Source organism: Ambystoma mexicanum, chromosome 6q (assembly GCF_040938575.1).
Source record: "Ambystoma mexicanum isolate Mex_15411 chromosome 6q, UKY_AmexF1_1, whole genome shotgun sequence".
NCBI classification, from domain to species: domain Eukaryota; kingdom Metazoa; phylum Chordata; class Amphibia; order Caudata; family Ambystomatidae; genus Ambystoma; species Ambystoma mexicanum.
In genome coordinates this window covers 700,068,908-700,082,603 of record NC_090937.1, presented here as the reverse complement: position 1 = coordinate 700,082,603, position 13,696 = coordinate 700,068,908, and the positions used below count along the sequence as shown (strand labels likewise).

At 43.6% G+C, this 13,696-nt stretch overlaps 1 protein-coding gene across 1 annotated transcript in view; it reads left to right on the top strand.

Annotated features, from left to right (window-relative positions):
* FREM3 (FRAS1 related extracellular matrix 3) overlaps positions 1-6,711 on the top strand; it is a 275,102-nt gene extending 268,391 nt beyond the window's left edge. Inside the window, exon 24 of the mRNA XM_069631210.1 lies at positions 3,770-6,711. Within this exon, the coding sequence (XP_069487311.1) occupies positions 3,770-4,288 (519 nt within the window). The 3' untranslated portion in view covers positions 4,289-6,711. The remainder of the gene's footprint in view (positions 1-3,769) is intronic.
* The last annotated feature ends 6,985 nt before the right edge of the window (positions 6,712-13,696 follow it).

Below are 13,696 nucleotides of genomic sequence, written 5' to 3'. Positions count from 1 at the left end.
GTTCTTGCCGCCATTTACCACAAAGCAACCACCTTCAATTAACTTATGTTTGATATTAATCGCATTTGCCATTACTTGCCAAGTGGCACACAACATGTTATGATCACTTGTTGCAGATGGAGACACACAAAAGGAGTACATTGCTGACCATAAAGCACAATTTACATAGATGAAATCAATTGTGGATACAGAATTTCCTCTCTTCCAAGTTGGTGCAGGAGGGATGTCTGTTTTAAATGCTCCATTCAACATTTGCAAGTTCCTGTGAGTGACCATTGTGTTCCATTGTAACAGCTTTTCACTCTTTTGTGCCCCATTTATTGCTAGGCAATTCATATTCAAGTCACCTGCTAAGATGAAGTACAAAATCTTATCATCCGCAGATACTATGTCAAATAATTTATTCAAATCCCTAAAGAAACACTCAGTTGTGATGGCTACTGGGTTCCAGTATATATTCAAAATTGCATAGATGTCACCATTAATTACCGCCCTTACAAGTAGCATGTGTGCATTCGGCATGGCCCACACTTGTGACGATGATCCCGGTTCGTCTTTCAGCGCCACCAGTAGACCCGCAGAAGGTCTGCCTATTGCGGGCTTCCGAGCTGGGTTAAAGTGTATTTGATAACCTGACCAGACTATGGGACTTAGCAACCAAGTCTCTTGCAGCAGAATTATATGGAATTTGCCTAGGCTACTCTCATCATTATTTAGCAAATGTTTGAAACCCCGTGAATTCCAGCTAACCAAGGTAAGAGGGGTTGACTTTGCCAGGTTAGATAGCTAGTTCAAATTGCTGCTGCAGTTGCATGCACACGAAGACCTATCCTTCAATGGCTGCTTTATACTTTGACAATTCGCTGTGACACTTTTTGCCCTTGGCATAGATTCCATACTGCTTGACAACTCGGACTCCACAACACTGTCGATTTCTAATTCGAGCAGAAAGCCCAAATCAAATAATGAGTTTTTCGCTTGCCATACCAGATTACGAATTGCTCTAGATTGCATCCACACCCGTACTGAATTTAAATTCTGATTGGATGTAAATTCTACCAAAGCCAAGTCAGCTGAAGATATGTATCTATATTAGTATTAGAACATATGTATCCTCTTTGTAGACGGCTAATGTTTGCCTTCAATTGCTACTTGTTTATCGTTCTGATTAAAGTAAGAATGAAGAGGGTAAGGGGACTTAAATGGAGTAAACGTGCTTATTTTGAATGCTGCGATGCAGCCTATCAACCTATCAGTTGTGATTGCGTCGAGGGGGTAAGGGGTGCGACCAGATTTTCTTGATCATGTAATCCTGTTGGTTTGGTGGCGGGGGCCCCAAAGATACTCATGCCCAGGGCCCCAAAAGTTCTTAAGATGGCCCTGGTCGGAACTAGCTTCAAGTTGACACATTGCATAACAAAGGGTTGTTAGTCCTGCCTTCCTGTTGTCTCTTCCGGCAACCAAGCCTCTCAGGCTTGCCTCAATTATCTTGTTCGTATGCACTGCCACCAGCCAGAGTAGACAAAGGGAATGCAGATCTATGGGGTCTTTGATATTTAAATTAGGCTGGTCATGGCGGAAGGAAGGTGTGCCTTCTCTCCCTTCTTTAGATGCTTTGATGTACACAGGGCTGTCACATTCCAGCTGAATACATCAGGGGAAGACTGCACCTGTAGGCTGTGTCTTCCCGGATTACACATGACTATGCATTTTGTGTGGGAAGTAGATGAAATGTGCTTGGAATAGCCTTGCACATTTCTCGGAGGCTGATCTCCCATCATTCATTTTCAATATTAAAAAATTAAAAAAGCACAGGCGAGCACACTCTCCCAGTGCGGATGGTCGAATTCCTTACAACATGTCCAAATAATGAGGACATGAGCTAGCAGCGGCCAAAGTCAATGTTGGGCCCATGGGGTCACAAACATAGCAGCTACCATCAGCCCTTAAACCCTGAGCTATGACCTCACCAGAGCTTATGTTATCCTGCAAAGAGTCAGTCCCCTGTCATCTGGGTGATAGCCACCACCCCAACTGCATTATGAAAAACCGTTCAGATGAAGTCGAATTCCTGGGTTCGAGTCAGGTGTGACCTATTCACACTCAGGAGAAAACCATGCTTCCACAGGGTGTTGCAAACCATCTTCCACCTGCTGTAATGACCACCCTCTCAATCTCTAGTCATCTACCTAAGGGAGCACTGAGACTCCTTGCTCGTCATTAGGCCCCACCAGTGCTGTCAGCATTTTTGTGATAAGCCGAGGCGCGATGAACTAGAAATGATCCCTTCATACTGTGAACCAAAGGAAATGATGATACTCTCTGAATAGATGACATCCTTTAAGTCCAGGTAGGCTATGCAACCTAGCCAACCTTCCCGAAGGATGACCCTCTGCAGCATCTTCATTTTGAAGCTTAGTGTCGTGACGAAAAAGTTCACCCACTTCAGGGACCAGGAGCACTCTGACGTTACACCCTGGACTCCGCTCTAGGAAAGAGAATGGGATGAATGGAATCCCTCCCTTTCCTGTGAGGTCCTTACTCTTTCCATTGGGCCTCTATCTTGGCTCGGAACCTGGACACTAGAGTTACTACTGTGCCTGTCCCGCTTGGACTGTCTGCAAATTCAATTTCTGATATCGAGTTGCTCCATTGTTTATGAGAAATGCCAACCTTTTAGATTTCTGATTCAGAAGAGGTTGAGCTTACCACTATGTGCCAACTTTTCTTGGCCCATCTGTCAATTCTATTAAAGGGACTGCCCAAGAGTCACCAAGAAACCCAGATCTTCTCTAGTGCAGTTCTACAGCAGAGTATAAGCTTGCGCGCTGCCTCCTGCTGTATGCACAAAGTCGGAACACTGGATCCATGGAGACCCCACACTTTCGTAGCATGCGCATCAGCCAAAGTACTGCAGTTTCAGCTCGCTGCCGCAATAACCGGAAAGGATGCTTTTAGTCCTTCCGTATAAAAACGCTGCCATGCAGGCCTGCCACCGCCCCCAGGCACACAACTCCCAGAGTCAGTTTGAGGAAGTCATGGCCTAGCGCCCCCTGAACATTTGGCCCAGTCCAGACCCTCATGGGTGCTTACTTACCCGTGTCCCCACTGCCATCCATCACCTGCAACTTCAGCCAAGCACAAGCCACAGAAGAGAGAAATCCCCGTGCCCTGCCTCCCCACCCAGTGAAGGAGGGCGGTGGGTGTGGAGGACTCCTCCCAGAACATCAGCTCATCAGCTATTCCGAGGGCATTCTGTTGTGATACTGAAAACAAAAAAAGAGGATTGTGGGTAACTCTCTTTTGGGGGGGGGGACTTGGATTATAGGAGCATTTAAAGAGATAGCCATTTGGAGTGTCTGGGGAAAGCAGTACGCCTTCGTGTGAATGGGACAAGGAAGGAGGACATGGAGGCGCCAGTTGTTTTGTGCACTGCCTGTTCTACACCCCAGTGTACTAGACCATACAAATTGCACAGAGAGGACCGCTGACAAGCAAGCGATGGTGACCACCGTCCTCTTGGTCTAATGAGCGTAATTTTAAAGTGAGCATGATTGAGAGGGAGGCCTTCCGTCTCATGTAATTTGTAACCGGTTAGATTTTGGATTGGTCACTCGAAGGGTAATCCAGGTTGCATGCATGTCTCTGGGGGATCCATTACGTGGCCCAATTTGATGAACAGATGGTTAAGTAGGACTATATGGAAATGAACGTTTCTGATTATTTCATATTAACCTCATGAATTCATTCATTGCCTTTGTTTTTGTAGGTGGCTGGTGGCAGAGAATGGTACATCCACACCATTTATACAGTTCGTTCTAAGGAGAACGCCAACAGAGGGATTGGTAAGCGAAGCCTGGAGTATCACCAGTCCCTGTCCAGCTCGAACTCCTTGGCTCTGAGGCGGAGCCGCAGAGCAGTTCTAGACTCGCCACCTCTAGCACAAGATATTGGGGCTGAGAAAAACAGGGGCACCAACATTCAGCATATAGCCTTGGACCGTACCAACAAAATCACAGTCGGCCAGAAGGAGCTCTTGCCTGCGGGTGGACAGTACCGGCGACCCGTCCTAGAGGCCACAGGCAGAGACTCAGAGAACAATATGGTGCCTGTTATTGGCGGGGCGGCGGCTCTGCTGCTGCTCATCTGCACTGTGGTCATTGTTGTGTTACTCATGAAACGGAGGAGGCGATCATCTGATGGGAAGAAGTCCTCAACCAACAGCCATTGCAGCAGCAACGAAACTATGACCACAAGGCATAGCGGCAGTGACAGCTCGGAGGTCTAATGGCTTTATAGAGCAGTTCTGTCTTTCATTTTGTACCTATGAGAAAAACTCTTCATGAATATGGGAACCTGAAGAGCTTTGAGGGGTTCCTGAAATGTGATATGTTGGTGCTGCCCTTCTCGGCTCTCACATCCGCTCTCCTGGCCTACCCCAAAACGCCCTGTGCCCAGACGTGCCTTATTTCATGAACAAAACTTCCACAGGGACAAACCCCCAGATGACTTTACGCGGATAAGAATTTGGCGGCCTCTTGACCACCATATTAGATTTGTATGTATTATTTTGGTTTTGGATAAATGGGTGTGTCCAATAAGGCTTGTGTATTCAGGTCAAACTAGAATGACGTATTTATGTAGCTCCATGCTCAGACCTGTTCCCTGGGAGGGTAGTGGGACAACTCCTATGCTCAGATGTTTTATATTCCCTGTTCCGTATGCCATTGCGAAACGTACAAGACTGTGTGCCTTACTTACCAGCTGAAACCCTGGCGCTCTTCTGTGGAATCGCCCTGTTCTCTTTCTGTATTTTGGAATGGTCCGGTCCACTGTTTTTTGTACATACCATATTCCTTTTTATCTTGTTTGTATATTGGCCAAGGATCTGGGGCGGGGGCTGAGGACAATCCTGCAACTCTCAGGAGCACATCCCGTTCAAGCATTGAATATATACCCCAAGCCGGCAAGTATTATGAAAGGCGTTGCCTGGTAAAACTTGAAAAGCAGTGCTGGCATGGCATTGCCCTGAATGACCACTGAAGTAAAGTCTGTGAGTGTGACCGTTCACACATGTGCAAAACTAGAGGTTGCACTTACCCGCTCCACGCTGCCTTCCACATAAAGACGAGCAGGGACAGGCTCGTACATAAGTCCGATATTCCCTAGATTGTAGCCTCACACTACTGTTTTCCCGTGTCTTTTATCCTAATGACTAATTTATTTTTGAAAGTATGTGAAGAGTAATTTTTTCGACTTTAAAAGTCCTTCCTGGTTTTATCCTCTTCCCCTATACCTCAAATGTACGCTAAATGAAACCAGCTTTGTATATTCTGTTCAGTGCCTGGCTCGCTTGGTCCTGCTCCTGTGAATGATATCCCCTCAGCTATTTACACTGGGTTTGGTTCTTGTCTCAGGAGCCATGATTAAGGTGCTGGAAGGCAGCTACCAGTTTGGCTGTAAAGAGCATGAGTTTCTGGACAGTGTAAATATATGTCACTCAATTAGCAGGCCCGTTTGGCAGTTGTTGCCCCACAACTATTCAGACAAAATGCGCTCTGATAGCTATTTATTAATGAACGAGCAGTTTTATTTTCCCTAGATAGTCTCTATTCCACTTTCCCATGTTCAGATAGCTTCAGTCCATGAGCAATTTAAGATGATCCCGAATGAACAACTCCAGTCGGCCATTTTGGATACACGCAATTCAAATTCACAAGATACATTTACTTCCAGTTAATCTTAACGGGGGTTATTTAAGTATCGATTTGTAGTACTGAAAACCAGATTTGATGTGCGCCTCAAGGCCTACCACTGAGGACCCGAATTCTAGTCATAAAAGCCCTGGACACCACGTGTTGCTTTTATGTTCCCATCTAAGCAATGCTCCTGCTTGGAGGAAACAAGCTGGAAGCCATTTTAAAGTAATGCAGTGCTCCAATCACTTTAGGTACAAGAATGTTTGTGTGACGAATATCGACGTGTCTCCAATAATAATATTGCTTCATTTTAATTGTGAAAAGCATGTATTTTTATGTCTAGGAAGATCTTTTCGTTATCGCTCTCGTTATTGAATACCCTCCATAAATTCAGCGTTTGGCCTGATGGGTACGCGCATTGGAGTTCTGCATGTGGTACAGGATTGTATGCAAATGTGTAACTGATGTTAGCGACAAGAACTTCCGAAGCGGTTGTCTAGCCTTGGCTGGCAACACTTCTCATTGGTCCCTGAACACATAAGAGATACGTCATTGATGATTTCCAACCAATCGGCTGCAGAATTCGAAAGATCACAGGCTCATGCACAAAAGAGCAGCTGTCAAAATAGAATACCAGATGTGCTTGAACGTCAATGCACCCAAAACTAAATAAACATTGCGTCATATGTATACTTCCTTAGGTCTGCAGATGGATTTTTACTGGGTGAACTGGAAACAAATGCTTTGTTATTTTGATGGCATGACCATAGCGAGCAGTGCCAAATAGAAATGTTAATCAAAGCAGAATTATGAACATATGGAATGCGTACATATATGTCACTGCATCGCATCACGTGCTGCGATCATATCTGAAACACTGACACAATGCAGTGTGCTACACATTGCTACTCTGCCTCCATTCAGCTGCTTTTGTGTTTCATGTATTTTCCCAATTTGTACATTCTCAAAACAATGTCAACGGTAAATATAATATAGTTGCTTTTGTACAGAATGTGTCTTGTGTGTATTTATTCCCTCTTGGCTGGTCTTTCATTTCTTCAAGTTATTGTGTGTCAGAAGGGAGAGCAGAAGGATAATGGTCAATAACCAGAACCCAGACTTGTTTGCTGGGTGCTAATGCATGAGGGCTTGGTCCTGTCTGATGACTAGTTATACATAGTTCCCAGGCAGTCAATATATCAATATGTTTTGGTGAAGCAATTCCCTTGGATGCCTCAGAGAATTTGATTGGGTCCAGACAAGGTCTTTGATCAAGAGAATGAGCAATCACAAGTTCTGTAAACGATCGCTTTGTGGCTCTCTGCGTATGTGTGCCATGTTGCGTTTAAGTCGGTCGGGACTTTTTGTCAGGGAGTGGCCATGCCAAGGTTAGGCTGAACCAAACGTAAGTCTTTCTTCCTCATTTATTCCAAATACTTCCAAACTCTGTAGCAGTTTTGTCCTGACATCTGCTCTGTGCACCCTCGATAAAACTGCCAGACCACCTCAGACCGTGGAGAAATAAAGCAGCCCACCTTGCACTGTTTAAGGCTTTGCTAAGTGAAATATGTTTAGGAATAGAGGAAGTTACAGAAGATCTGTTGATATGACAGGGCAAAAGGAATAGGGAAAGGGTCGATAACCTGCAGCTCTCCAGATGTTTTGTAATAAGACTCCACTGATCAATGACCATTGGTTATGCTGTGTATCAATCTGCCAGCTGAAGGGCATGAGAGCTTAAAGGAACATAGCGGCCGATGCAGACACTCAGGAGCAGTGGACCAAGCCTGGGGTAGGTGTGGAGCTACTCACAGAAGGACAGGCATCACTTGGGTTGTGGTGGAGGATACCGTGAAGAGCCTTGCACAAAGGTGCCATATGCTTCTGCAAGGCACGACTGGTCAACAAATGGGTTACTCCAGGTTGGACTCTTGACAGTCCATGCATCTTTACAGTCCATGCAAAAATTGTTTAGCAAGGCATGATGTAAGAAAATCCTTTAATCCAGATGCACTGAGATCATAGATACTGGGGTAGCAGTACATTGAGATGGGGCTTGCTATCTCTCACAGATCATTTCAAATTATTGCAATCCATGAAACAAATCCGTTTTACCCTCTGCTGTAGAAGAACATTTAGAGCAGGGTTGTCCAAATCCAGGCATCGATGGATTGGATGCTGACAGGTTTTCAGGATAACCCTCATTAATATTCATGAGGAAAAATGTGCATACATTTATAATCATTGTATGAAAATGTATCTCATGAATATTAATGAGGGGTATCCTGAAAACCTGGCATGGATCCGGCCCTCATGCCTGGAGCTGGACAACCCTGATTTATACACTCTGCGTGTACCAGTCTACCGTTTCCGAATGGGCTACTCAGGCAACAGCTCTCTATGAACATATTCCTGTACATTTTTGTTGGATTCCACCAAGAGTCTGCACCTCTTGTATTCAGAAAGAGGGTTTACCACACACACATCTGGTGATCCTCAGGAAAGAAAGCTACCTGAAGGTGCTCCTTTGCAGGGAACACTGCACGTGTGAGATGAAGCTTAGATGTATGTGTCGTGCAAGATCCCGTCACATTGGAGAAACCCTAAGGCAATTAGCGCATGAGTTTGGTGCAACTGAAAGAATGAAATCCCAAATCCCAGCACGTCTCACATTCATAGCTGTTCTGCTGCCAGCAAAATGGTCATGACTGCAGTCTACGCATGCCTCTGGAGAGCTCCCATAGTCATGTGGAAAGTGCGGCCGGTCCTCTTGCTCAGTACACATGGCAGATGTGGGAGGAAATGTGCACGTCATTTCTCCATGGTTTTAAATAAATAAGGGAGTAGGTGTGATACAATCCAGATATTGCTTCCATAGCTCGGGTTATTTGATTTGTTTCTCTGTAACCATACTACAATTGTAAACTGTAAGGGAACCGACAGATAATTGAAAGCAACACTCACTCGATAAAACGCTCACCAGTTGTTTTAACCAATGATACCTATCTTTAAAAGCAACAATATGAAACAATCAATATACATCATAAACCAAAATGAGACGAAAACATTTAAAAAAGAAACAATTTCTAGATTAGACACATTTTAAATCACCATTGGACAAACCCCGTTATTATAAAGTCCATTTCATATAGGATTCGCGCTGATGCCAAGCAAAGTCCAAACAACAAACAACAGACAAACACGTCTTGCCTAATGATCATTTAAAAAAGACGTTAGCCACCTTGAAACCTACATTTATAAATGGAATCGGCAGTTGTACCCTTTGGTTACTATATAAGGGGCATAAAATAGATAATGTGCAACTGTTTGAGACAGTGAAATAGAAAAAGGACACGTATTCGTTGCAGATGTTTTCCATGTGGCTGTCACACTTGCAAGAGGGCAAAAAGTTAAACCCAAATCTCACCTGGAGGTGAACTTCTATCCAGCTCAGGCCTAACTCGCAGGCCCCTAGTATTTTAAAACCGAGGTCTTCAATGGAGGTTGGACCTAAAGAAGGACCAGGCACAAAACGTGTCAGTGTCCAGTTTTCAAAGGCAGCCCTCAATGTGAGGCTGATACTCCTTAATTACAGTTCCATAAATGTAAAAACCGAGATCTTGCCAAAGCACTTTAATGAAAGAAATCCACGTCCATTGGACAACCTATTTTTGACTTCCAAGTTCCTAGAGAACCATTTGTTGGAATTTAAGTTCTTTGTTATTGTTCAGGCACAACCAAAAAAACAGTACTTTTCTCATATGGAGTTGGTTGCCCCCTACCTCTAAAAAGAGTGAGATCGTTGGGGTACTCTGTGAGAGATACAACGCATTCTTAAGAAAAACGTCTTTCGCTCGATTAAATAACAATCATTTATATATAGCCCCACAATGGCCCATAGAGAGGTCCTCAATACAAACATTACAACCATATCATCTCATAAAATACAGCGCATCACCCTACCACGGCCTCCCTACACAGCCACTACAGTCACCTGAAAGTTTTTCAAAGGTTTTCTTCCAGTGTCTATTTATCACAGAATGACCCAAACAGCTAGACTCTCTCTTAATCCCAACAGGCTCTAAGAAATAAGAACACCACCGTTGGCATACAATAAGATGCCAGCTTTTCTATTTGCAGTAATGGGCGAATAACTCTCTAATTTTTCTATGTGCCCAAGATATTGATATCTAACCAGAATAATAGGGGTGCCAGTACACAGGCCTGTCTAACTCCTGTAACAACATTACAGGCATCCGAACAGTCACCCCCTTGACCATATCTAACGCCATCAGAATTGTTTCTATAGAGTGGCCAATTTGCCAAAAGAAGGTATTGGAGGATATTTAGAGAACCCAGGACAGCCCATAACTTAGATCTGTTAACTCTGTCAGAGGCAGTCCTAAAGTCCACAAACAGTAAATACAAAATCATATTGATTTAAAACAATATGTCTGTATTAAATGTGCATACTTAAAAAACATTGCTCAAAAGTTCCCTTATTTCTTCTGAAACCATCCCGAAGATCTGAAATTAAATTGCTCTTGTCAACCCAGCTTTCTAATCTAGTTAGCAACGTTTTCCCATAGACCTTAGCCATAGAATCAATCAGGGAAATGGGCTGATAGTTGGGCAATTTTGGTCCCCTTGCTTAAGAATCAGCGCTATCCTGGCACATAGCCAGCTTTCAAGAACAGTTACACTACAATTAATTACATGACAAAAATTCATGAAGAAAGGGACTGAAGTCAAGGACTCATTTAGAAAAGAGATCACTCGGGATGCTATCATTTGCAGGGGACTTCCATGCCCGCTGTGAATTCAAAGCCAACTATACACAAGATTCTTGAAAAGGCAGGCCTACACAGAACGGTTTTTACTCATTTCTGCATTACTATTGTACACACATTGGAAATGATTTTACAGTTCATCTGCGGAGATAGCCGTAGATATTTTTCACTGATTACAATCATCTGAGCCTTTAGCTATGATACGCAAAAATGCATGGAGGACTCTGGTTTCGACAGCATTCTTAAGAAAAAACGATCTCTGGTTGGGTGCCTGTTTTTCTTTGACTTCACTAATGATTTATATTAATGTATTTCTACAAGTAACAAATGGAGCAACAGTTAATTATTTTATTACAACTGAGATCAACATCCACTTTATTGTGTTCTAGATTGAAAGGAAAAACAGGTAGCAAAATCTGGTAAATAAGTGGCAATTTGACCTCCAACTTGAGCTTAGCCTATGTGATCCTGTGATCATTATTAGTAATAATCGGATCATTATTCAAAGCATTTCCAACCATTTTAAACCCATCTGCGGGCCAATGATTGTCATGAGAACTAAGCCATGATCACCTTTTACTTTGTTAAGGACTTTTAACTTTTTAGCAAACTGCCCAGTCTCAAGATCCGATAAGATTGAATCGTTATGAGATTCTGAGTTGCGCTTCTTAAAGTCGGTTTAGCAGGAATGTCTCCCACCAGCCGATCATACCGAGATCTAAACATAATTTCAGAGATTAGTGAGGCAATCCAACAGCGTCCAGATTGTGACATTTCAGAAAGAAAGCCGACAGGCCTGGAGTATACCATCATACCTCGTCTTCTGTCAAAACAGCACCATTAATGACTCAACACTTACATTAAAATCTCCAACAATCCCACGCCTGATGATGTCATCAATCAAAAACTGAAATATTACTGGGGAGATTGCCACCTTAATAGCCTTGTTTGGTTCAGGTCTTTTCTACCTTTCGTAGATCTTAAATAGATGCTACATATTAGAAAATGAAGGGCCCATCTGAGCTAAAACTAAGACTCAATAAATCAGGATTATCAGGATCCATCAGAGAGATTTGATATCTCACCTCTGAATGACACCAGGTGGAATTTCCCCCACTAGGTCTACCACAGTTGCCTTTGGTAGCAGGTATACTACACTGTAAGTATCCTAGGATCGACGCAGGATTTGGAGCAAAGGTCTCTTGCAAGAAAATAATTTTAAACCCTTCCACAAAACCCCTTGAATCTGGATCCTCAAACTTTGATCCCAGACCTGCAATATTCCAGGAGACAATGGTTAAAAGCTCTAAACTACCCTCCACAGTCCCAGCACCCAGAGATTCTCCATCCAATTGGGAATTTACCCATCACATATTCTTGGATGAGTCTTGACCCTTGATAGCCAGAGTATAATAAAAGTGGCCTACATTGGCAGAATGTGCCACTACTTTAGGGGTCCCTTGGGTTGTCATGATGTGGGTGGAAGATTGCCCTTGAGATTGACATTTTGTGGATACATTACACTGACCCCTTTTCCTTAAAAGCATAGGAACTACTACAGGGTTACACCTTTTCACACTAGAATCAGAGGTTGGTGTTCTTATGTCCTTATTCACTACTGAACTAGATGCGTTCTTAATCAAATAACCTTCTGTACCTATGCTTCATTACGATTAGACTAATCAAACCTACTAATATCAGCACAAATTAATTTCACAGGCTCAACTATCCCTTTTAAAGAATGGATCAAGTCACAGAGAGGCACCATCTCCTGTAGAAAAGGTTTGAAATGTTCCAAAACCTCTCCATCTCCCAACCTGTTAGCCAACAGATTGGGATTGAGAGACCTGTAAAGAAAAACAGTCTTGTACTAAAAACGTGCCCGGGCAGTTTATCAGCACCAGCTATTATAAGCGCGCCAGAATCATCTCTGCAGCAACTCAGCAGACTAAACCGATCAGGAGTAGATCCCCATCGCAAACCAATTCATTCCCTGCTGCGTCTTTAGAATCAGGCTTTGCTTCTCCCTCTTGGAGAGGGTCATCTTCCATTCCTCATGTTGTCTGTGTGGATCCCCACAGGAAAAGAGAATATATACTTTATTCTGATTGGATGTTCGGGGTATCTCGTACGTGGCCAGATTGTCTACCCCCCCAGGAATAGAATTTGTCAATCGCCCAAGAAAAGCATTAGGGTTCAATCCTCCAGGAGCAAATAGCAGGTGCGCAGACAGGAGGATCAACAGTAATTGCATCCAGTCCACCAATCTATAGCTTAATTAAGGCCACAATCTAAGTGATACATTTGTAGACATGGCTAAACACGCATCAAGAGGTTACCATGTAATTGCCTGCACATATTGCCAAAACACCAGTCATCTTAAACAGGTACCAGGGGCATCGGTTCACAGGAGCAACTGCCCCTAAACCAGATGACCTCAAATCATTTCCCAAACATCATAGATTATGTACTGGCCCCATCTGTTGCAATCCCACTACCCAATCATAAACTTTTCAATGCTAACTAATCAGAAGCCACCTATCACACATCACTGAGGAAATTGCATACAAGCAAACCGTAGGCCAAAAACGATGATTCAACAAGAAAACCAGCTCCTACCACCACTCATCAAAGGGTAGAAACCTGTTTAAAAAAATGTAAACAGTTTCTTATATTGCACTTCATGGCGGACTCTAAGTGGAGTACAGGGACTGGTTACCAAACCTGTGCTACTTAGCATGGTCTTGTTACATTGCCCCTGAGATATCCTTTCCGGTATGTGGAAATCCTGCTTTTGGCCGGATGTGCTAGCCCGCTGGCTCCTCTATGTTTTAGACTGTATTTTTCCTCTAAGCTACTCTTAATCCAAAGCCTCACCGAGAGTGGCTCTGTTTTGGTGCCCTTCATAAGAGTCCTTTAGACTTCTAAGGCAGGGGACCCCAAAGGTACCCATAGTGTTAGTTACGTAGCTAGGCTGGTGGCAGCTTGTCCTTTGTGTAATATGGCTCCAACCTCATAGAAACCATTTTACATGGCTGGGGTCCCTTTTGACCCACTGATCTATTCACAAAATGTAGATGGTCTTTTTTTGCCTTAAGGAGCTCATGGGTCACATGACTATTCCTTGTCCTTCTCGGTGTGACATAAAGGGTCCATATTTTGTCACAGGATGCCTGTACCCCAGGATTGGGGGCTGAATCCAGTTCC